This window comes from Micropterus salmoides, unplaced genomic scaffold, assembly GCF_014851395.1.
Source record: "Micropterus salmoides isolate LMB-PRFRI ecotype aquatic unplaced genomic scaffold, ASM1485139v1 Ms_hic_scaffold_2, whole genome shotgun sequence".
In the NCBI taxonomy this organism is placed as follows: domain Eukaryota; kingdom Metazoa; phylum Chordata; class Actinopteri; order Centrarchiformes; family Centrarchidae; genus Micropterus; species Micropterus salmoides.
Window position 1 is genome coordinate 8,237,446 of NW_024041150.1, and position 25,188 is coordinate 8,262,633.

At 45.3% G+C, this 25,188-nt stretch overlaps 2 protein-coding genes across 2 annotated transcripts; both read right to left on the reverse strand.

Annotated features, from left to right (window-relative positions):
- Positions 1-357: 357 nt before the first annotated feature.
- Positions 358-4,000, reverse strand: LOC119911351 (oocyte zinc finger protein XlCOF6-like). Its single transcript, XM_038730216.1, has 2 exons — positions 3,749-4,000; positions 358-2,561 (listed from the first exon to the last, which is right to left on the reverse strand). The coding sequence occupies exons 1-2, from the start codon at positions 3,965-3,967 to the stop codon at positions 900-902; spliced, it is 1,881 nt and encodes a 626-aa protein (XP_038586144.1). The 5' UTR covers positions 3,968-4,000; the 3' UTR covers positions 358-899.
- A 917-nt stretch (positions 4,001-4,917) lies between these two features.
- LOC119911385 (acetyl-coenzyme A synthetase 2-like, mitochondrial) lies at positions 4,918-21,868 on the reverse strand. The gene is made up of 11 exons (XM_038730273.1): positions 21,714-21,868; positions 21,394-21,546; positions 19,370-19,517; positions 17,690-17,827; positions 17,138-17,230; positions 13,737-13,849; positions 9,500-9,626; positions 9,297-9,424; positions 9,149-9,212; positions 6,965-7,086; positions 4,918-5,807 (listed from the first exon to the last, which is right to left on the reverse strand). The coding sequence occupies exons 1-11, from the start codon at positions 21,858-21,860 to the stop codon at positions 5,610-5,612; spliced, it is 1,431 nt and encodes a 476-aa protein (XP_038586201.1). The 5' UTR covers positions 21,861-21,868; the 3' UTR covers positions 4,918-5,609.
- Between the last annotated feature and the right edge of the window lie 3,320 nt (positions 21,869-25,188).

Sequence of the window (25,188 nt, forward strand, 5' to 3'; positions counted from 1 at the left end):
TACTAAAATTATAGAAAGCAAAACAAACAAATTCTTAAACTAATATAGAAACATAATAAATACAAAAATAAATATTCCATCAGAAGGAAGCAAATATTAAAAATATGACTTACAGAGGTCACACACATTCACAGATCTGCTTCATTTTAAACATTAAATCCTTTTGTATGTGTGTTAAAGGTTCAGGGAGGAAGAAGCGCTGTACACATGATTTATTCATAATTTACTTTCCATGCTGGATATGAACTCATGTACGTTTTCTTTTTGGGGTAAATATATGAAACAAACTGTAGCAGTGTGTTATTAAAGGACAAGATTATGATTATTAATGAGCAGTGGAGAACGGGCAGGATGAAATTACTTTTCAGACATGTTCATTTATTTTTTACCGTTTTCATTCACTCATTCATCTACTCATTAGGTGCTGCAGCTGTTTATTTTCCTGTAAGAAAAGAAAAAACACAACAAACAATGAATTTATTTCTTTCTGTTTTTACAGACTTCTGATCAGTTAGTTGACTGGAGGAATGAACCGGGACAGGAATGAACCGGGACAGGAAGTCCCCGCTGCCTCTCACAAGATTTAAACTCCTACAAAATAAAAGTTATAACTTAAAGTTTGTCTCAAAGGAAACGTTTCCAGGACGATGTGGACCGAAGGAACTCCGCTGCTTCCCCGCTGACTGACTCAAACAGAGCCCGGCTAATAAATACAGTCAGGTCTGTCCGGGGGCCAGTTGAAGTTCTGGTCCGACCCACCAGAGGACCCACAGCTCGGAGGGTTTCCTCCCTCTTCTTCTGCCGGACCTTCAGAACCGGCTGACTTTTGATTAAATCATTAACTCGTTCAAACCAAACCAACCTAACACGAGAACTGTTCTCAGAACCCGGACCCGGACTCACGTCAGCTCTGATCCGCGTGGGACACCTTGTCCCGCGCGTCCTGTTCCCGGCGTGCCGGCGGAGGCGCACCTGTGCTGGCGCAGGCTGCGGGTGGAGGAGAAGCGGCGGCTGCAGGCGGAGCAGCTGAAGGCCTTGTGTCCCGTGTGCACCTGCAGGTGAGTCTTCAGGTTGCTGTTCTGGCTGAACTTCCTCCCGCAGACGCCGCACTCAAACGGCTTCTCTCCGCTGTGGACGCGTTTGTGTCTGACGAGGTTCTGCGACACGCTGAAGCTCTTCCCGCAGACCTCGCACACGTACGGCTTCTCGCCGCTGTGCGTGCGCTCGTGCAGCTTGGCGCTCGCCTGCGTGGAGAAGGTCTTCTGACACCGAGCGCAGCTGAAGGGCTTCCCCTCCGAGTGGCTGCGGCGGTGCATCTTCAGGTAGCTCTGCGAGCTGTAGCCGCGCCCGCACACGTCGCGGGAGAACGGCTTGGCGCCGGCGTGCAGCCGCAGGTGAGTCTTCAGGACCTGGGCGCTGGTGAAGCTCTTCCCGCACTCCTCGCAGGTGTGCGCCCTCTGCCCGCCGTGGGCCAGCCGGTGGCGCTTCAGCGACGCGGACGAGGAGAAGTTTTTTCCGCACTCGCTGCAGCCGTGCGGTTTGATGCCGGCGTGGCTGCGCTCGTGCACCTGCAGGGCGCTGCGCTGCCTGAAGCCCTTCCCGCAGGCGTTGCAGATGAACGCCCACTCGCCGCTGTGCACGGTGCGGTGCACCTTCAGGTGTGCGGCCTGCGTGAAGCCGCGGCCGCACACGTCGCAGCTGAACGCGCGGCGGCCGGAGTGGACGAGCCGGTGGCGGCGCAGGTTGGCCGACACGCTGAAGCTCTTCCCGCAGGTGTCGCAGCTGAACGCCTTCTCGCCGGTGTGGACGCGGCGGTGGACCGTCAGGCTGCTCCTGCTGGAGAAGCTGTTCCCGCACTGCTCGCAGGTGTGCGGCCGCTCGCCCGTGTGCGTCCTCAGGTGAGCTCTGAGGCCGCTCTGCTGGCTGAACGCCTTCCTGCAGACGCTGCAGGTGAACGGGCGCAGCCCTCGGTGGACGGTCAGCTGGTGGACGTGGACGCTGCGGCGCGTGGTGAAGCCTTTCTGACAGGTGGGGCATTTGAAGGGTTTGTCCTGCAGGTGGACCCTCTGGTGTGCGGACAGGTAGCTGCGTCTGCCGAACTCCTTCCCGCACTCCGCGCACCTGAACTTCTCCTCTCGTCTCCGGCAGGTCAGTCTGTGCTCTCGGAGGCAGCACCTCGCCGCCAGCGTCTCGCCGCAGGCCGAACACGCGTGCGTCCGGCCAGACGTCTGGTGCGTCCGGAGGTGGCTGCGGGTGCCGAACACCTTCCCGCAGTGAGCGCAGCTGCGCGGCCGCCGCTCGCCGTGCACGGTGAGCAGGCGGACTCTGACGCTGCCGCTCAGGTCGGTCCGTCCGGAGAAGCTGCTGCAGCTGAAGGTCGGGCTGCCGTCCGCCGGAGGAGTCCGCTCCGATTGGCCGGTTTCAGCTGTAGGAGCGTCTCCTTCAGGGGGGGCGGAGTCCCGCTGCCGTCCTCTCAGCTGCTCCTCCAGCAGCCTCCTGAGCTCCTGCAGCAGAGCCTCACAGAGCGTCCTGAGTCCGGCCAGCAGCTGCTCCGGATCAGGCTGACAGAGGAGACACAGACGTAAATGAACCGCTGGCAGGAACAACGTTAAAATACTGCGGCGTCCGGCCGAGAGACGATAATAAGTTTCATCATTCTGGAAAGTTCTCAGGATCAGATGTTTATCAGCGCAGGTTAAACTTTCTGCTCAGAACAAACAGAGGATCAGTAAACTGATCTGAAGCAGGACCTTCAGGACCAGGTCTGTTTCATTCTCAGAGAAACATTAAGTGCTGATTCGTTCATGATTCAAATGAATTAAATCAAACATCATTCAGCAGTGAGGCAGAATAAGGCAGTGAGAAGGTGAAACTAGTTCTAAACTGTAGTCCTGCAGACCCCCCTCTGAGTCTCTCACAGGTCTGTAGTCCTGCAGACCCCCCTCTGAGTCTCTCACAGGTCTGTAGTCCTGCAGACCCCCCTCTGAGTCTCTGACGGGTCTGTAGTCCTGCAGAGTCTAAACATTAATAAATAAATAAAGGAGCAGCTGACCTCTGAGCCTCCTGCAGACCCCCCTCTGAGTCTCTGACAGGTCTGTAGTCCTGCAGACCCCCCTCTGAGTCTCTGACAGGTCTGTAGTCCTGCAGACCCTCCTCTGAGTCTCTGACAGGTCTGTAGTCCTGCAGACCCCCTCTGAGTCTCTGACAGGTCTGTAGTCCTGCAGACCCCCCTCTGAGTCTCTCACAGGTCTCTGTCTGTAGTCCTGCAGACCCTCCTCTGAGTCTCTCACAGGTCTCTGTCTGTAGTCCTGCAGACCCCCTCTGAGTCTCTCACAGGTCTGTAGTCCTGCAGACCCTCCTCTGAGTCTCTCACAGGTCTCTGTCTGTAGTCCTGCAGACCCCCCTCTGAGTCTCTCACAGGTCTGTAGTCCTGCAGAGTCTAAACATTAATAAATAAATAAAGGAGCAGCTGACCTCTGAGCCTCCTGCAGACCCCCCTCTGAGTCTCTGACGGGTCTGTAGTCCTGCAGACCCCCCTCTGAGTCTCTGACAGGTCTCTGTCTGTAGTCCTGCAGACCCCCCTCTGAGTCTCTGACAGGTCTCTGTCTGTAGTCCTGCAGACCCCCCTCTGAGTCTCTGACAGGTCTCTGTCTGTAGTCCTGCAGACCCCCCTCTGAGTCTCTGACAGGTCTCTGTCTGTAGTCCTGCAGAGTCTAAACATTAATAAATAAATAAAGGAGCAGCTGACCTCTGAGCCTCCTGCAGACCCCCCTCTGAGTCTCTGACAGGTCTGTAGTCCTGCAGACCCCCCTCTGAGTCTCTGACGGGTCTCCGTCAGCACCTTGTCCTTGAACTCCTCCAACATGGCGGACACCAGCGGCTCCAGGCTGAGCGACATGTTTCCGAGTCCCGCAGAGCTGGAAGCTGGATCTGAACTTCTCACAGCTCCCGCTGTTGTTGTCGCCATGCGGCCATTGCTGCTGCTTTGCGACACATCCTGTTCACTGACGGCCGCTGTTACCACAGCAGCAGCGTGTCGGTCGCCCCCTGCTGTCCGGAAGTGCGAACTACAACAACAGAACGCTTCACAATAAAAGCACGCTGTTCATGATCAACAGAAGATGTTAAAGTTGAGATCAGAGGAAAGAAACGCTTCCTCTGATTAAAGCTCTGAGCCTAAAACTACAACCAAGCAAACGAATCCCTTTAACAGCCATTTATAATCCTCTAGACATTCCTGAGAGCACTTTTCAAATTTATTCATAAAGCACAACAAATACACACTGCAGAGACAGTTCTGCTGTGAAAAGGTGAAATAATGCAGAGATCTGGAGCAGAAAGAAGATTTAACCGACCTGTCAGAGACGCAGAGGAAATCAGCTGCTAAAATCATCAATACATTAAACTGAGTATTTAGTTCCTTTCACGACTTTGATGTTCCAAATCTACCTACAAACTGTCTGTGAAATTCATATATTTTATATAAATAGATAGCAAAAAGCCGAACAAACTAAATAAACATTTGTATTCAACATATAAAAAAAAACAACTTTAACAATAAAAATATGACAAAATAAAAAACATGAATAACAAACAAAAGTAAATGTAAATAAATGCTTTTAAAAGTGGCAGAAAATCTAACAAACAAAATAAAACCCCTAAAGGCAGATTTATGATTTGTGATGTTGGCCTATAAAAATAACCTTTAGCATTTTAAAATAAATGTATTTAAATTCATCTCAATTCAGTTGATGTTCAGGTTGATTTCTAGATTTTATTTCTGAATACAAAACATAAATAAAACATAAATATATATATAGTCCTCTCTGAATGTTCAAGAAGTCTTTTTGTTTGTACAACTGTTTTGACCTTTGTGTTGTTCGAAGCTTTATTAATATTAAAAACAGACAGACAGAGTTCAGGTTCAGTAGTGAGAGTTTATTTCTGCACGTTCAACACACAAGAATCATTAACTGTCAATAAATCAGCTGAAATCAGCTAAATAAATCTGATCTGAAGTCAGAAATCAGACCTGATCTAATTGATCTAAATCTCATTTAATTTAATTAAAACTGGAGTTTAGTCTCTAAAACTAAAACGTGATGAAACCTTTTTAAAAACTTGAAACACACAGAAGCGCTCGACTGCCCTGTGAGGTCGTTCAGATCCAAGATGGCCGCTGCACAGGAACACCTGACAGGTGGAACATGATGTCACCTGAGGACCAATAAATGAGCTGCGTCACGTTCCTGAAAACAAACAACAAACCTGGATCTCACCGGTCTCCTCCACCAGGTGGCTGCTGCAGCAGGTAAATGTGCTTGTGTCCGATTGGTCAGACTCATCAGGTGGGAGGAGCCCACAGAGGCCCCTCCTTCAGTGTTCGTGTGATAAACTTGAGCGCCGGAGGTGAAGTTCAAATGTTTTATGGTGTTTTTACATGAAGCCTGGTGGGGGACTCAGAGGAGCAGGGGATTGTGGGTAACTGCAGCGAGGTGGGAGGAGCTTCTGAGCACAGTGACCTGAGGAATGCCTGAGGGCCTGCTCGGCCCCGCCCACTTCCTGCCCGTGTTTTAAAAAACGGCGGCGACAGCTCAGACAGGAAGTTCCTACTTCTTCTTCTTCTTCTCCTCGTCTCCTCGTCTCTGCTTCCTGTAGAGCTCATGGGCCGCGATGATCTCCTTGACCACGGACGGATCGTCCAGGGTCGACACATCGCCGAGGTCAGCCGTCGTCTCCATAGCAACCTTCCTAAGGATCCGCCTCATAATCTTCCCGGAGCGAGTCTTCGGCAGTCGCCTCACCACCTGAGAGCAGCAACAGGAAATACTTTTACTACTATTCAGTATGTCCAACGCAGCACGCCTAAAGTACCAGGATGTACTGCATGCACTCTGGCAGTTCTGACCCACAATCCTCTGCAGCATGAGGATGAGTTAGAGGGTAGCAGTATACATACTGCATTAGTACGCACTGAAAACAAACAGTATGTGATCTGGAACACAGCACCTGGCTCCTGATTGGCTGACTCGTGTCTTAATATCAGAGTTAAAGGAAGAAGCACCTGGACACAAGCTGACCTCCTCTTTGTGTGTGTATATTTACATCCATACAATCTACAGTTTCACAACTTACATTAATGACTGTGTGATGTCTCACGCCTGGGCCGAGTTCAGCGCCGACAAATCCTAGCAAAACATTTGTTTTAACATATACTGAACTAAATTATAAAGGCAAAACTTTTGTTTTTGCCCCCATTCATCATGAGCTGAACTCAAAGATCTAAGACTTTCTCTATGAACACAAAAGGCCCATTTCTCTCAAATATTGTTCACAAATCTGTGTTAGTGAGCACTTCTCCTTTGCCGAGATAATCTGTCCACCTCACAGCTGTGGCATATCAAGATGCTGATCAGACAGCATGGGGATTGCACAGGTGAGCCTTGGGCTGGCCACAATAAAAAGCCTTAGGCTGGCCACAATAAAAAGCCTTAGGCTGGTCACAACTGTTGGGCTTCTGTAAATATCATAGAGTTCGGTCTAGACCTGCTCTTTTATGAAAAGCGCTGTGAGATAACTGTTGTTGTGATTTGGCGCTATATAAATAAAATTGAAAAATTGAAATTGAATAAAAAGCCTTAGGCTGGTCACAATAAAAAGCCTTAGGCTGGCCACAATAAAAGCCTTAGGCTGGCCACAATAAAAGGCCTTAGGCTGGCCACAATAAAAAGCCTTAGGCTGGCCACAATAAAAAGCCTTAGGCTGGTCACAATAAAAAGCCTTAGGCTGGCCACCGACGGGGAGTAAACATACCTCGAAGCCCGATGCACAGTGTTTCAAGGAAACATGTTGTTCAACCCGGAAACGTAGCAGTACTGGTAGTACTGGTGCAAAACGTGTTAAGACTGAACTAGGCCCTGCTGTTACTGTTCCAGGTGTGTTGTTGCCACAGAAACCGGCTCACCAGGAAGTGCTCCGGGACGGCATATTTGGCAATCTTTGTGGCGACGAGTTCTCTGAGCTGCTGGAGGATGGCGGGGGCGTCGTCACCAAACTCCTCCTTCAAAACCACGAAGGCAAACGGCACTGAGAGCACAGACACACACACACCTGTTAACTTCACATAACCAGCAAAAGTCAAAGTATAAAAAGGAAAGATCATAATCATAAAAACATTTATACTTTTCACAAAGACATCAAGTTTTCATTTGATTCCCACAGGTGGACACTAACGAATTATGATTACTCACATTACTGTAATTGAGTAGTTTTTTTGTGTACTTGTACTTTTTTAAGCCGTTTTTATAATCTGTAATTTTACTTTTACTTAAGTGTGTTTTGTTTGAAGTGACACTGCTAATGTTGGTTGGCACTAGCATCCTGCCAGTAACTAGTTATTTATGCTAACGCTTATGAAGTCCCTTTAAAATGACCACCTGTTTGAATGTAAACAGGGATATGACGTCACATACAGTCCAGTGTTTCCCATTTTCCCAGCCCAGTGCGGAGTCTAATCCCAGTTTCATAATGAAGAAAAACTTCTCATAATAACATAAAGAGGTCTCTAACAACAACATGCCATTGCTTCAGCAAAGGATCTGTCTAACTAATATCTGGCTTTGTGCCCTCGTCAAAAGACTGTGATTTAATTAAATAAGTATAATAAGTAGGCCTATAAATAAGATATAAGTTAAGTTATTTTAGGAGGTTAAGAAGTAACATTTTCTCTGAGTAAGTTTTAAATGAGCTACGTTTTACTTTTACTTCAGAAGATTTTTATAATAGTAACTTTACTTGTACTTAAGTAAAAATTCATCATTGTAACAGTACTTTTACTTAAGTACAATATTTTAGTACTCTTTCCACCTCTGTTTATTTCATCGTTAAATGTTGTTAAGCAGAGAAAGCTGTATAATTAATCTGTTAACTTTCACAGAGATGAAAGGAACTGTGGGCAGCAGGTCTCCTGACAGACCAGCAGGAGGCAGCAAAGTGCTGCGGGTGAAACTAAGAATCTGTTTTTCACTGAACACATTACACTTATATAAACACACCTCTCTCTCTCTCTGTATGTTATTACATATTCATTTTGTGTGTTGTATTCATTTCAAGTTAAGAATCTTTGTAATGAAAAGTAATGTACATTAGCAGAATAATGAAAACATAACAGTAGATAATTAAATACATTTTAATTTAAAAACATTTTAAAAATGACTAAATGATCATAAATATTGATCTATTTATTTTAAAAAACACAATTTTCCAAACTATCAATTCATGCACTAACCTTACTGAAATATTTTCTCTCTTTTCTTCACATATTTAACTCCAGTGAATGAAATTAAACTCATGATCAGCATAAAGACTTTTCTGCACCAGCAGTCCCTCGTTTCTTCTTTCTTCCCGTCTGCAGCTAGCTTCATTAACAAGACCCGGGTCCCCCACTGACACTCCCCCTTGCAAATGATACGAATGTCTCTGCACATGTAAATACTGTTTCATCTCGTGTCGGGCACAGACCCGGCACGTCGCACATATTTGTTGTTGATTGTTGATCTTTGTTGTATGTTTGTCTGCGTGTAGCACCTCATCACCACAGCAAATTCCTCGTATGTGTAAAACACTACTTGGCAATAAATTCCTTCTGATTCTGATTCTGAGTCATCTCTGTACCTTTACTTTGAAAGAGCCACAAAAAAGTCAGTAAAGTTTTATTTTGGTTTCCTCGTCCTGCTGACCTGATGAACGCCTGACCGCCATTTCCCCATTCAGTCCTGTCCAAAAGTTTTAGGCAGGTGTGGAAAACAAGTATCTGCCTTTGGGCCAATCAGTATCTGCCTGTAGTTTTCAGCACTGAGAAGACCGTTCATTCGACCTAATCCCAAACTTCAAAACCTGCAGTTTCACTTGTTGATCGCATTTCAACCTCCATATGGAATTAATGACCATCAGCACCTGTTTGGTTTAACTGTTCAGTCGTACACCTGATGATAGGCCTACAAAGACTTTGTTGACTGATAAATATAATCTATTAACATGTCTTACATGTACACAGCTGCCTCAAACTCTTGCACAGTACTGTATAAACAGTAGAGAGCAGCAGCAGCAGGGCATGCTGGGAGTTCAGTACCTGTGTTCTAGCTCTCACCTTCTCCCTTGATGTCATGCAGGACTCCGATCACAGCCGTCTCTGGAACAGCTGGATGTTCGTCCTGCAGAACGACACAAAGACCAGCTAATGCTCAGGGTCATGTTCTGTGTTGTCACTTTATGTTTCTGCATCTGTGGCGTCTCACCAGAACGTCCTCGATCTCTGCCGTCCCGAGACGGTGACCGCTCACGTTGATGACGTCGTCCATCCGGCCGGTTATCTGGTAGTAGCCGTCCTCTGACCGGTGCGCTCCGTCTCCAGTGAAGTAACAACCTGGAAGAAACACACCTAACTAACAGGCCGGGATCATGAACCGAAGAGCTGCAGTGCGTTTTGATTTTCACCCACCAGGATACGGTTTGAAATACGCGTCGACGAATCTCTGGTGGTCTCCGTAGATGGTGCGAGCCATCCCAGGCCACGGCTGGCTGATGCACAGAGCGCCGCTGACGGAGTTACCGGAGAGGGGTTCACCCTGATAACACACAGCAGAACATGCAACATACGGGACAGTTGAAAAGATGCTCACATACTACAGGACATACAGGTGGAAGCTAGCTAAGTACAGGATTAGCATGATATAATCACCTGGGTTCATAGACTGATTAACCTACCTCAAAATTAGCAGTTTAAAATTCAGTTATAACATTAAAAAGCTGTTTGCACATTCATACAGGAGTAACATAACACAGTGATATAATGTAATATTGTGAAATATTAATGTTTTTTACTTCTGATACTTGGATAGCCTATATTTGGCTGATACTAAAACTTACTAAGTAGGGTTTAAAAATGCAGGACTTTATCTTATAACTGAACACATTTATCTTGTGGTATTGCTACTTTAATAAAGACTGAAACTACTCTCATGATCCAAGATAAAATGCAAGCCACAACAGAAGTGGTACAAATTCAATCCTGCACAAACTGTCTATTAAACACATTAGGGCCATCTTCATCAGCGCTTATATTGCCGTTGGTGTTAGTTCTGAGAGGATTGGAGTGAAAGTGGAGGATGAAATGTGAAACTGAAGGAGGCCTAATCTAATCTAATCTACACTCAGTAACCAGTGATGATGAAAACCCTCAAACGCCCGCAGATTACAGGGCAATGGGGAAACTAGCGGATAATTAAGTTGGGGGATCTGCGATCATCCCAACCGAGCCTGAAAGTCTGTTAATCAAAGAAAACAGATGCTGCTGGTCCTGTTTTAATTGAAAGATATAACTGTGAAAGAGAGGGGGAGTGGGGGGGGGGGGGGGGGGGGGGGGGGTGTCATTCGAAGGCTCGTTTTATCTCTTACTGCTAAAGGTCAAGTGGAGTTAACAAGAGGGAGGGATTGATGGGAGATCGGATCTGAAGCTCACTGGAGGAGAGCTCAATAGAAACCACTCACTCTGATAGATCCTCGAAGTCATTTAAATCAATCTTAAAAGACACTCTCAGCAACCGAATCTGCATGTTTTCCCATTTCTATTTCAACATTTCAACATAATTTACAATATTATACAAAGGGAATCAAAACGACAACTAAGACACAAACAACCACAGAGAGACTCCAAATGACAACAAAGAGACTCCAAACGACCACAAAGAGACTCCAGACGACCACAAAGAGACTCCAAACGACCACAAAGAGACTCCAGACGACCACAAAGAGGCTCCAAACGACCACAAAGAGACTCCAAATGACCACAAAGAGGCTCCAAACGACCACAAAGAGACTCCAGACGACAACTAAGACATACTAAACAACCACAGACTCAAACGACCACAAAGAGACTCCAAACGACCACAAAGAGACTCCAAACGACCACAAAGAGACACCAAACGACCACAAAGAGGCTCCAAATGACAACAAAGAGACTCCAGACGACAACTAAGACATAATAAACAACCACAGACTCAAACGACCACAAAGAGACTCCAAACGACCACAAAGAGACACAAAACGACCACAAAGAGACACAAAACGACCACAAAGAGGCTCCAAACGACCAAACGACAACAAAGAGACTCCAAATGACCACAGAGACACAAAACATCCAAAAAGAGGCTCCAAACAACCACAAAGAGGCTCCAAACAACCACAAAGAGACTCCAAACAACCACAAAGAGACTCCAAACGACCACAAAGAGCTCCAAACGACCACAAAGAGACTCCAAACGACCACAAAGAGACTCCAAACGACCACAAAGAGACTCCAAACGACCACAAAGAGGCTCCAAACGACAACAAAGAGACTCCAAATGACAACAAAGAGAATCCAAACGACCACAGAGACACAAAACGACCACAAAGAGGCTCCAAACGACAACAAAGAGACTCCAAATGACAACAAAGAGACTCCAAATGACAACAAAGAGACTCCAAATGACAACAAAGAGACTCCAAATGACCACAGAGACACAAAACATCCAAAAAGAGGCTCCAAACAACCACAAAGAGGCTCCAAACAACCACAAAGAGACTCCAAAACAACCACAAAGAGACTCAAAACGACCACAAAGAGACTCCAAACGACCACAAAGAGACTCCAAACGACCACAAAGAGACTCCAAACGACCACAAAGAGACTCCAAACGACAACAAAGAGACTCCAAATGACAACAAAGAGACTCCAAATGACAACAAAGAGAATCCAAACGACCACAGAGACACAAAACGACCACAAAGAGGCTCCAAACGACAACAAAGAGACTCCAAATGACAACAAAGAGACTCCAAATGACCACAAAGAGACTCCAGACGACCACAAAGAGACATAAAACGTCCAAAAAGAGGCTCCAAACAACCACAAAGAGGCTCCAAACAACCACAAAGAGACTCAAACAACCACAAAGAGACTCCAAATGACAACAAAGAGAATCCAAACGACCACAGAGACACAAAACGACCACAAAGAGGCTCCAAACGACAACAAAGAGACTCCAAATGACAACAAAGAGACTCCAAATGACAACAAAGAGACTCCAAATGACCACAAAGAGACTCCAGACGACCACAAAGAGACATAAAACGTCCAAAAAGAGGCTCCAAACAACCACAAAGAGACACAAAACGACCACAAAGAGGCTCCAAATGACAACAAAGAGACTCCAGACGACAACTAAGACATAATAAACAACCACAGACTCAAACGACCACAAAGAGACTCCAGACGACCACAAAGAGACTCCAAACGACCACAAAGAGACACAAAACGACCACAAAGAGGCTCCAAACAACCAAACGACAACAAAGAGACTCCAAACAACCACAAAGAGACACAAAACATCCAAAAAGAGGCTCCAAACAACCACAAAGAGGCTCCAAACAACCACAAAGAGACTCCAAACAACCACAAAGAGACTCCAAACGACCACAAAGAGGCTCCAAACAACCACAAAGAGACTCCAAACGACCACAAAGAGGCTCCAAACGACCACAAAGAGACTCCAAACGACAACAAAGAGACTCCAAATGACAACAAAGAGACTCCAAATGACAACAAAGAGACTCCAAATGACCACAAAGAGACTCCAAATGACCACAAAGAGACTCCAGACGACCACAAAGAGACATAAAACGACCAAAAAGAGGCTCCAAACAACCACAAAGAGGCTCCAAACAACCACAAAGAGACTCCAAACAACCACAAAGAGGCTCCAAACAACCACAAAGAGACTCCAAACGACCACAAAGAGACTCCAAACGACCACAAAGAGACTCCAAACGACCACAAAGAGACTCCAAACAACCACAAAGAGACTCCAAACAACCACAAAGAGACTCCAAACAACCACAAAGAGACTCCAAACGACCACAAAGAGACTCCAAACGACCACAAAGAGACTCCAAACAACCACAAAGAGACTCCAAACAACCACAAAGAGACTCCAAACAACCACAAAGAGACTCCAAACAACCACAAAGAGGCTCCAAACAACCACAAAGAGACTCCAAACAACCACAAAGAGACTCCAAACGACCACAAAGAGACTCCAAACGACCACAAAGAGGCTCCAAACGACAACAAAGAGACTCCAAATGACAACAAAGAGACTCCAAATGACAACAAAGAGACTCCAAATGACCACAAAGAGACTCCAGACGACCACAAAGAGACTCCAGACGACCACAAAGAGACTCCAGACGACCACAAAGAGACTCCAGACGACCACAAAGAGACTCCAGACGACCACAAAGAGATCCAGACGACCACAAAGAGACTCCAGACGACCACAAAGAGACTCCAAACGACAACTAAGACATACTAAACAACTAAAAAGAGACTCAAAATGACCACAAAGATCCGAACTATGTGTTGGTGAGCTCCAGTCGAGATTACAGTACAGTACAAAACTTCTGTTCCAATAACCAGTGTCAGGAATCCATTTATAGTGTAATAAACTGACTGTACATGTAGTTCACTAACTGAAGTTACTCATGAAGTCTTGTACTAGCTCCCAATTAGACCTTTAAAAATGTTCATCAGGTTCCCTCTTCACGAGCTCAAAGCTGGTTTCCAGGAAGCAGTCAAAGAACTAAACAGCTGTTTCCTGTTTAGTATTGACAGGGTTGTATTGTGGTTTTCAGGTCACCTTCTGTCCCATGAGAACCGGCTGGATGCCAAAGAACGGCCTCATCGCCATCGCTGGGATGATCGGAGCTCCTTCCTCTGCAGGACGAGGGGCGATGCAGACTCCACCCGTCTCTGCAAGGACGAAAGACAAGAAATCTGATTTCATATCAGAGAAGGGGGGAGAATTCCTCCAGCCAGAGGGACTCTTTGATGATGCATTAGATAAATATTTATCCAGGCTTTAACATAGGATGAAATATATAGATTTACTGCGTGGTGGTTGGATCACTGTTAGTGAGAAGGTAACTGCTCCAACCGACACTTCCTTGTTCCTAACTCACATGTGGCCGAGCTAACCAATCAGAAGCTAGGAGGAGCTGCACTGAGGTGAATGTGAGGAGGTAGATTCAGCAGAGTCAACGGTTTTAATGTCGCTGATGAAAATATTGAAATATCTAAACAATAAACTGTATAAACATGGTAAACACATACAGTAATTTAACTGAATGATGAATATATACAGTGAGGAAAATAAGTATTTGAACACGCTGCTATTTTGCAAGTTCTCCCACTTAGAAATCATGGAGGGGTCTGAAATTGTCATCGTAGGTGCATGTCCACTGTGAGAGACATAATCTAAAAAAAAAAATCCAGAAATCACAATGTATGATTTTTTAACTATTTATTTGTATGATACAGCTGCAAATAAGTATTTGAACACCTGAGAAAATCAATGTTAATATTTGGTACAGTAGCCTTTGTTTGGTCAAACGTTTCCTGTAGTTTTTCAGCAGGTTTGCACTGCAGGAGGGATTTTGGCCCACTCCTCCACACAGATCTTCTCTAGATCAGTCAGGTTTCTGGGCTGTCGCTGAGAAACACGGAGTTTGAGCTCCCTCCAAAGATTCTCTATTGGGTTTAGGTCTGGAGACTGGCTAGGCCACGCCAGAACCTTGATATGCTTCTTACAGAGCCACTCCTTGGTTATCCTGGCTGTGTGCTTCGGGTCATTGTCATGTTGGAAGACCCGGCCTCGACCCATCTTCAATGCTCTAACTGAGGGAAAATCTGGCAATACATGGCCCCGGTCCTCCTCTCCTTAATACAGTGCAGTCGCCCTGTCCCATGTGCAGAAAAACAGCCCCAAAGCATGATGCTACCACCCCCATGCTTCACAGTAGTGATGCTGTTCTTGGGATGGTACTCATCATTCTTCTTCCTCCAAACACGGTTAGTGGAATTATGACCAAAAAGTTCTATTTTGGTCTCATCTGACCACATGACTTTCTCCCATGACTCCTCTGGATCATCCAAATGGTCGTTGGCAAACTGAAGACGTGACATGTGCTGGTTTAAGCAGGGGAACCTTCCGTGCCATGCGTGATTTCAAACCATGACGTCTTAGTGTTTTACCAACAGTAACCTTGGAAACGGTGGTCCCGGCTCTTTTCAGGTCATTGACCGGCTCCTCCCGTGTAGTTCTGGCCTGATTTCTCACCTTTCTTAGGATCATTGAGACCCCACGAGGTGAGATCTTGCGTGGAGCCCCGGTCCGAGGGAGATTGACAGTCATGTTTAGCTTCTTCCATTTTCTAATGATTGCTCCAACAGTGGACCTTTTTCACCAAGCTGCTTGGCAATTTCCCCGTAGCCCTTTCCAGCCTTGTGGAGGTGTACAATTTTGTCTCTAGTGTCTTTGGACAGCTCTTTGGTCTTGGCCATGTTAGTAGTTGGATTCTTACTGATTGTATGGGGTGGACAGGTGTCTTTATGCAGCTAACGACCTCAAACAGGTGCATCTAATTTAGGATAATAAATGGAGTGGAGGTGGACATTTTGAAGGCAGACTAACAGGTCTTTGAGAGTCACAATTCTAGCTGATAGACACGTGTTCAAATACTTATTTGCAGCTGTATCATACAAATAAATAGTTGTTGTTTTTTGTTTAGATTATGTCTCTCACAGTGGACATGCACCTATGATGACAATTTCAGACCCCTCCATGATTTCTAAGTGGGAGAACTTGCAAAATAGCAGGGTGTTCAAATACTTATTTTCCTCACTGTATATATATATATATAAACATTCCACCTGGCTGCCACTAGGGGGCGTCAGATGTTGCTTCTACATGCAACTTTAATGTCCTTTAATTTCTTAATTTATTGGGGATTTTTCTCCTTTTAAGAGAAAGAAGCAGCTGGCGGAGAGTTTAAAGTCTGATTTAAAAACAACACACACACAGTGTGCAGTGATTGTCGAGGAATTAGGTCACACACTCTCTCTGCTGTCAGTGATCCTCGACTGTCTTGCCCTGGGGGCCCAGAGTCTGGGGTGGGGGGGGGGGGGGGGGGGGGGGGGTAAGTGTGTTGAGGATTTGATCTTAATTCATTTTCGGCAGAGCTGCAGATGTTCTGCTGCTAATCGTTCAAATTAGGGTTAAAGCTCCAGTAAAGAGAGAATCAGACGGACTTACAGTCGGATCAGCAGTCAGACCCACAAACAACCTGACAAACAGGAAGAGGGCCGGGGAGGCCTGAGATTCTGTTCTCTCCTCTGATGTACAGGGCTGTCCTCCTGCATACATCTGTCAGTTTCTCAAACGATGTAAACCAGTCTCTGTTCTTTGAGTCCGACAGGCAGCATCAGAGTAATATTAATGTACATTAAAACACGAGTGTGCGGCTCTGCAGCTTAGTGACGACGTAAGATGATGCTGGAATCTGAATTTACTCGGTGTTGTAGCTGTACAGTGCAGTGTAGGACGGTGAATGAGTGAACCGGGTTCACCTTGTGTTGTGCTGCATAAATAAAGTGACTTGGCTCATGGAAAGTAAGGCAGGTGTTTGGACAAGAAGGTCAGTCAGTGCCTCACCTAAGACGGAGAGGCTTCAAGAAACAGGAGACGCTTTTAAATAAGAGTTTAAAAAGAGTAACACTAAATAAAATAGAAGATAAAAATAAAACAAGACAAACAGGTTTATAAAAAGTACACAGCAGATATCAGTAAAGAGTCCCAAATTTGACCTGATAAAATTTAAAAGCCCTGGAGTTGAAGTAGGCCTGCAGTTTTCTGCCACTTTGAGATGTGGATCATAAAACGTGAACGCTGCTTCTCCAGGTTTAATAATAATAATTATAAGAATATTAATAATCTTTATTTATAGAGCACATCCAAGGAATTCTATGTTACAAAGTAATAAAGTCAACAAACTCTCCTGTGAAAGTTCGTTTTGAGAAAGGACTCAAAGGAGTTCACTGACTCAGCCCAGCTGATTTCTTTAGTCTGGATTGGAAGCAGACCAGGTAATAAAGACTGCTGACTTCAGAGCGGTCATGTTTTATACTCTGTTTTATAGATAAGGAAACTTTTTGCATGTGTGTAAATGTACATTAACCCACACAGGTTGCTGTGTGTCTCACCTGTCTGCCACCAGGTGTCCACTAAAGGACACCGTCCATCTCCAACCACACTGTGGAACCAGTGCCAGGCCTCGTGGTTGATGGGTTCTCCCACTGCAAACACAGAGTTATATGGTTTAATAAAACCTTTATCAGCTTCCTTTATTTAAACTGTGTGTTTAATCAGCCGCCAAAACATTTAGAAGCACTACAAGTACTTATGTACTATACTGTGGTATTCTGTTGTGCTACTTTATACTCCACTAAATGACGGCTGTGGTTACTTTTCAGATTAAGATTTTACAGTTAGCATAACTGTAGTATAAAACAAACTTTAAGATTAAACTGGTGGCTCCATGTTTAAGGCTTTTCATTTTCATTACCACAGAAGAGACACGTCTCCTCTAAACTTTAGATGTTTAATTACTGCTGGAGGCAAAAATAAACGTTAGAGAAAAGTGTGTATCAGAACTTCTTCTTTCCTCTCCCGACCCCTCAGACCGATATGGTGAGCTGGATTTTAAAAGCAGGACTTGTTCTGAGTCAACATTAAAACGTGATGTCACGTGAGACCTGATCCGAGCGTCCGCAGAGACGAGCGGTCGTACTTCTTCACCCAGCTGTCGTCGTACTTCAGCAGCAGCCGCAGGGCCGTCGGAGCTCCGTAGAACTGACTGATTCTCAGGCGCTGGACAGTCTCCCAGTACCTGCCTGCAGGACCACACACACAGTGACACGTATGAACACATGTACACGCTGTCACGGCTGGGTCACCTTTAATGTTGTGTTTTCTAACTACAAAAAAAGTCTAAACGGGGGCGAGAGGCTGAGCTGACAGGTAGAAAGAGTCCTGCCAGCAGCTCTGTTAGGCTTCCTTAGACACTGTGGTGCTCTGAGATAAATGCTATCTTAGTTTAGTGTGTAAACAAGTCGTTCAATAATAACATAATGCGAAACCTTCCCTCTGCTGCTCCTATCACTCTGCTAACACCTTGTTTAAATCTTGACCAATTTTAAAACGTTGGATCCCACAGACAGAATGAACCGGTGTTTAATATTTTAATCTTTAGAACAAACACAGACATAAGGTTCAGTCCAGACGCAGGACCACGCACTCTGTGTTTATATTATTATATTTATTAAGCGGTTTCAGAGTGGTGGTTCTGGGGACTTGAGATCTCACAGAATCTCACGTGATCAAACGTGACTTCAGACAGTAACAAACATGGAGGCAGACTGTCGTCGTCAGCTGGTTGACCTTGTGCGTGTGAGTTTTGCACGGAAAAACAAAAGGAGAGAATCAAACTGTGGATGAACTTGAGGCTGAGAAGAGGGAATCAGCAGGTTTATACATTGTATAGATGCACAACATGCTGGGGACGCGTCCCGCCTCGCTCTCATTGGCTGTGGCGGGTTTCTGATATTGGAGCCTCAGCAACCTTCAGAGTATGTCTGTAAGCCCCTCCCACTACAGGAGCATTCGGGCTGATAATTAGTTCGGCACTGGCCTCAGCTTGGGAACGCCCCTGCGATTACTGTCAGGTGATAAATTAGACAACACGTTCTGTTTATAAAGGTTACTGCAGCTTTAAGTCATTCCAGAGGATGATTAATATTTGACGTGAAATAAAAAGTAAACACAGGGAAACTCTTATCAAGGCATCGTTTGTCTTTTTACAGCTTCTTCCTGGACATTTCTGTCCCGAGCTGCTGCATGAAGTTCTGTCCCGAGTAACCAACAACTAACAGGTCAAAAGTCAAGAGCACATCACAGTGACAAAAGGTCACATCACCTTGTGGCGACGCCGTGTTAAGAGCTAAAACAATAGAGCTGAGATAAAGTGGCTTCGCTCCACAAGTGAAGATAATAAACCAACATTAACGGCATTAATGAGTAACCGAACACTGGAGAGAAGCCAGGAGAGCCCTGTAAGCCCCATTTAATTAAAGGGACAGGGTCTTGATATTTCACTCTGTCTGAAGGACAGAAACCACAACAACACACAGTCTGAGAGAAACCTTCTGTTTCCACTAAAGGTTCCTTTGTAGGGGACCAAAAACCAGAGGAACTAGGGTCTTAATTTACTTAATTTATTTAAGATTTAGATTTTATTTGGACATTTGAGACACCAGAACAACTGATCTCAGTTTGTTCTGATGATTCAACCAGCACCAACACTGAGCATGACGACGGGCTGGTTGATCCAGAGCTCTGCTGGTGGACTGAACCTTGTGTCTAGTTTTGGATCTTACCTGGGTCTGGATAAACAGGTGTGCTCTCAAACAGGACGGTGGTGGCGCCATTGCACAGCGGTCCATACACCACGTAGCTGTGCCCCGTTATCCAGCCGACGTCCGCCACACAGCCGAACACGTCTCCATCCCGGTAGTCAAACACGTACTGAAGAAATCACAACAGCAACATAAGGGTTACCACAGCGTCCGTCTGTTTCTGTCTCACACGAGGTGCAGGTGTGCAAAATTGTTTTCCATTTCCAGAAACTAAATTCCGAGTCCGAGATGCAAACCATCCACCTGCCATCTGGACCAGTTTATAAAACACAGATTCAACTTCCCAGCAGGACAGGAAGTATAACATGAGCTCAAACAAAACACTAAACTACGTGTTGTGTCTCGCTCTCTCCATCAGATTCCTGTGAACTCACACTCGACACAAACACAGTACAGAGAAGTACCAAGCTATATATTTATCCATGATTAATCATGATCCAGCTATATAACACTGACGGGGTAATTCTGCCTAATGAGTACTTTTACTTTTGATACTTTTAGTTGTAATGGACTAGTTTAATGTGGTATTACTACTTTTACTACATGTTTTTAATACTAGCAGTAGTACTGTTGGTCAGTGGTCAGTATGAGAGTCCTCTCTGTGTGAATGATTTGTTTGGTGGAAGGAATCTGGAGTTGTTTTGATTAGAAACAAAATGGCTGACGAGCCAACGTGAGGTGCCTAGCAACGCCTCCCCCTCCCTCCATCTCTCTCTCTCTCTCTCTGTGTGGTAGTGTCTCTCGCCCTGGCATGGGCCCAGCCGCCCTTGTCTTTTTCACATAAAGCAGCTTTTGTTCTGTTGTTTCATCCAAACAAGCAGCGAGCCAACAACCCCCCCGAACCCTGAGCCGCTAAGCTGCTTTAGAAATTAGCACTGATAAATATTTGGCAGTGACGGGGGCGGGGGGGGTTATGGTTTATGTTTTTATTCAATTATCATCAAAAACATCACGTCAGTCCTGCAAACACACGCGCAGAGGAAGCAGATGTTTCTGCTTGTCAGTCAGAAAAAGCTAATTTAAAGCTTTCTAAGGCAGATCTGCCCGCCGGGCTGCGTCCTCGCTGCTCGGAGGACAAACAGCGGCGTGTTGTTGCCCCGTTGTGTAACGTCCTCATTAAAACACCACACGAGTCACAGCCCTGAGACAACACAACACCACCCGAGCCCTGAGGCACAGAAACAGAGGGAAGCCGGCGTGGTGGCCCAGGTTCATCATTTATTTTAAACTCACAAATCCCAGAACTTCAAAACTTCCTGCAAAAACTTTCAGAATAAATATTACATAAAAACTACAAACAACACGTCTGGACAAACACTCGGATACACATCATCTGAGGTGAGGGTGTGTGACACTGTTGGAGCCCTGGACGAGATTTTAGATTGCCCCCCCCCCCGTCTAATCAAGACCTAATAGCCCCTGTTTTTCAGCAGCTTTTCTGCTCAGGTTCAAACTTTCTGCACATTCAGAATGTCTCCCACAGGTCCAGAGAAAAGTGGTAATATTAGAGACTAGAGACATCATTTAATGAGGATTTATTTAATAATTTAATTTCATTATTGCTCCGCTGATAGGATCCCCTTCAGACCGTCTGACAGACACAGTCTGAGACTGTATGTTAGGATGAAAAAAGGTGAAACTGAAATCACCTCTCATCAGGCAGAAATCTCACCACAGACACACACGTTACCTTCAGCAGCTCTGATAAAGTGCAGCTCACAGTTACAAACAGAGCAAGGTTGCACTTCAGTTTTTAGATGTTTATATTGCAAAACTTTACCAGCTACATTACCAATCTGTCACAAACAGTCTGGACAGGTTTCCTTGATTACTATCAATGTATATGCCGCTATCTCATCAGCTGGGCGGAGTTGATTCACGCCAATTCAAAAACTTTCACTTGGGCGCCCCCGGACATTTTGCGCCCTAGGTAACCGCCCATGTCGCCTACGCCACGGGCTGGCCCTGTGTGTGCGTGCCTGTACCTGGTGTGTGAGCGCGGCGTACAGCAGGTATCCAGCCTGTGTGTGGACGATGCCTTTAGGTTTCCCCGTACTTCCTGATGTGTAGAGAAGAAACAGAAGATCTTCACTGTCCAGAGGCTCCGCACGACAAACAGGGGACGCAGAGGACATCACCTAGAGAGACAAGATGTAACTGTACTACTACTACTGATACTACTACTGATGCCCTTCCTACTGCTGCTACTAACTAAGAATAATGCTGTGACGCCCTAACCAGTCCTCTCCCACATGTATCATTCAGGGATCATCCACTGATCAGGTGAGTCGACCAGGTGTCTCACCTCCTCCAGGGGGACGTCCAGCTGTCCCATCGCAGCAGGGTTTTCTGTCCTCTGAGAGACGAAGACGTGTCGGACAGTCGGGCAGCTCTTCACGGCCGAGTCCACCGTAGACTTCAGGTCGATGAGTCTTCCGCCCCTCACCTTCATTACAGGTGAGCACGGCTTTACACTGAGCTGTCAACACAACACACACCTGCTTAGCACAATAACCTTCACTGTGACAGAGTGCAGCAGCCTCCAGGAGAAGTAAAGCCTGGATGGAACTTGCTTTATCTAGTTCACATACTAGTCTGTCTCAGAGTTTGCGTACGTATGTCTCCAGAAATTAATGCTACACATCCACGAGATGAAGTCCAGCATTATTAAATTCAGCAGCATACTTTAAAAAAGGAGATTTATGGGGGATGTTTACAATAATCCTCCTGGAGCTAGTCCTTAATTACATCGTTATGATGTCACAACCTGCTCGAGTGTCGCTATGTTTGGTTTGTTTACAATGTGCATATTCGGAGGTTGTCGAGGAAGATAATCTGGTGTTGGCGAGGGATGATCCGGCCCTGATCTGCCCCCTAGTGGATTCATATTTAACACAACACAGCATGATGTTCATTTAGTAAATATGGTCCCATGGTAAATTATGGTGCGTTCTCACTTCATGTAAGTTAACTACAACGTCTTGTTCAGCGGTCAGTTGTACTAAAACACAGTCTGAGGAGTCGGTTGATAATTACATTTTGTTTTAAGCCAGTTTGTCGATAGCCATATTAGCATCCCAGCTAAAATCACAGTTTATAAATCACCTAGCTAACCAAGTTACCAAGCTCCACCCTTCATCTGCATATGGTGACATCTGGTCCCAAAAAAACAAAGATGGTGACGGTCAAAATGCCAATAACTCTTAATTCTTTACACGGCCACGGTCGCACCAGCAGACTCCAGAGCAGCTTCTTCCCTCAGGCTGGGAGCCTCCTCAGTTCATCTTCAGCACTGCAGCATGCAGAAAAGCTTATTTCTGTCATTGTTATTCGATATCTGCTGTATATCTGTTTTGTAAATGTGTGTTTCTGTTTTTATGGGTAGCATGAAGCGGCTCTTCTTTAAGGTGCTGAATTAACTATTGGACTCTTCAAACCTGCTGTGAACTTTAAAATATACGTCTTTTTTCCCCAACAGTTTTGTTCTGACTTTTAACCCTTTGATCGGAGAAGACTTTCTGCTTGGTTGGGCTCACATGTGATCACAGGTGAGTTATTAACTCTCTCACAGGACGAGTTCGGACCTGAACTGAGTGACTGAGGAACACGTTTGACTTGTCTGAGCACATTCACAAGCTTTTCTAAGGTTCTCATGGTTTGTCTTGTGTCAATACTGCAGCTTAAACTTTATCTTCTGCCCGGCGGATCCACCAGCGGCTCCGCCACTGCAAACACAGCAGGTCACTATTCCAGGTGTTTGAGTTTGAGTCACGCGGAGGTGTAACACCAGACAGAGTCAAATTTCAGAAATATGTCCCATTTTATTTGTACAGCCCAAAATCCCAGATCACAGCCTGCCTCAGGAGCCTCACAGTCTGAGCAGCATGCAATCAGATATTTTAGTCTCGTATCCATGTCTGTCCTCTCTATTGTGTGCTGCAGAACCAAGTACACCTGTACGTCAGTCAAGTTGTTGTCGTCATGATTTTAACTTTTTGTTTTTTCTCCTGGAGAGTTTCTGGTTTTAAACTCTGAGACCGCAAAGTTTCCAAAAACACCACACCTGTCAGGAAACTTCCCGCTTGTTTGAGCCTGCATGTGATCGCAGGTGAGATATTAACGGGACGAGTTCTGACCTGAACAGAGGAACCGGTGTCACTCGTCTAAACACGGATTTATGTAAAAAGCAACATTTCAGTCACAGACATTAAACTGAATATCTAGAACAACGTGTTTATGCTGCAGCCACAGTCTGCAAGGACCATTCATTGAAGTAGTCACATCACAAACGCCTGTTATCCCACCGTCGGGACAATTACACTTCCAATAACAGTTAACAATAACTGATAATAAAAAACAACAAACAGGAAATGCAAAATCATTTCTAAGCTCAACTAGGAGAGAGTCCAAACATCTGTTACAAGCTGTAAATAATCTCTAAATCATTATCATAGTTTGATCCCCCGTGAAAGCGTGTGCAGGAATCCACAGTGCTCTTTGGCGCCACCGACACTGTCATCAGACTCAGCACGATGCAGACCTGAAGACAAACACGTCCTCAACCCTACACGACAGGAGAGGTCGTTTGCCAACGACTCAGAAAACATCGGAGAGTAGGCTACTGGCGAACTTCGTTGTCATGGGAACAATTATAAACACGTGGTTAACATTGTGAAATAGTTGCAGGTTGGTCGGCTTTAGGAAAACATCATAGTTTGAGTTGAAATAAGTCACATGACGTAAGTAAATTAAGTTAGGTAAGTTAAAATGAGTTTCACACGTGACACAAACAGCAGTCTAGTAGGTGAAAGTCCAGATTGACCCGAGAAGCCAATACTGTTCGTCTCGCAGGACTCAGGAAAAGAGGACGGCCAGTCTAAGAGAATCCGACTCTTTTCTAGGCGACGTAACTATGCGAGAATAAATGTGCTACGCGAAGCTCTGTCATCAAATACGATTTTACCCATTTTAAATAGTTACAAAATCAATCGAAAATCAGCATTAATAATGTGGCAGGCCACCACAAATAAATCAGTGTGGGAAACGCCTACTGTAGAGGTCATCCAGCTGGATCTTTGCCTTTATTAAGGCGAGGGTGTCAGCATCTGTGACTGAAGTAAAATCAATTTGCAGAAGGCTGCGGTACATAACATGAGGCTACACACTGCAACATAATATTACATTACAAACCAAAAGAAAGAACTTAATTGTGAGTCTTATTAAAGTATCATAATGTGCGTCTGTGTGTATGATCTTGCTAAATGTGGTTGATGGATTTTGTTGTTTGAGTTTGAGAACGTGCGCCGCTTGAAATGTTGGAATAGTGGGACGGCATTCTCTCCTTCCCTTTGGTAAAGGATGGTCTGGTGTACCCTATGCTAAAGAGATATGTAAGGAAGCATTGAGGCACCTTTCCTCAGCTTGAGAGAATTCGAACAGCTCTTATCATGGCTGCCACTGAAATACTACCGGGTCACTTCACTCAGTCAGAACCTTTCTAAGCAAAAAAGACTTTTCAAACGCAGCCTTACTCTCTTTAAACTACCTCACCTGACTTCTTCCTTTGCGCCCATCATAATTACTAAGACCACCAGAGGTCTCTGCCTAACCTTAAACTCAACTATAGGTCAAAGAAGCGTGCTGCACAGACAACCTATACGGCTGTAGTGGTCTGCAGTCTGAAGAATAAACTTCTTCTTAAAGAAGCAGAGAGTTTTGTAATAAATAAAAACTGAACACAGGATTTCTGACCTAGTGCCCCTTCAGGACAAACTTTACGT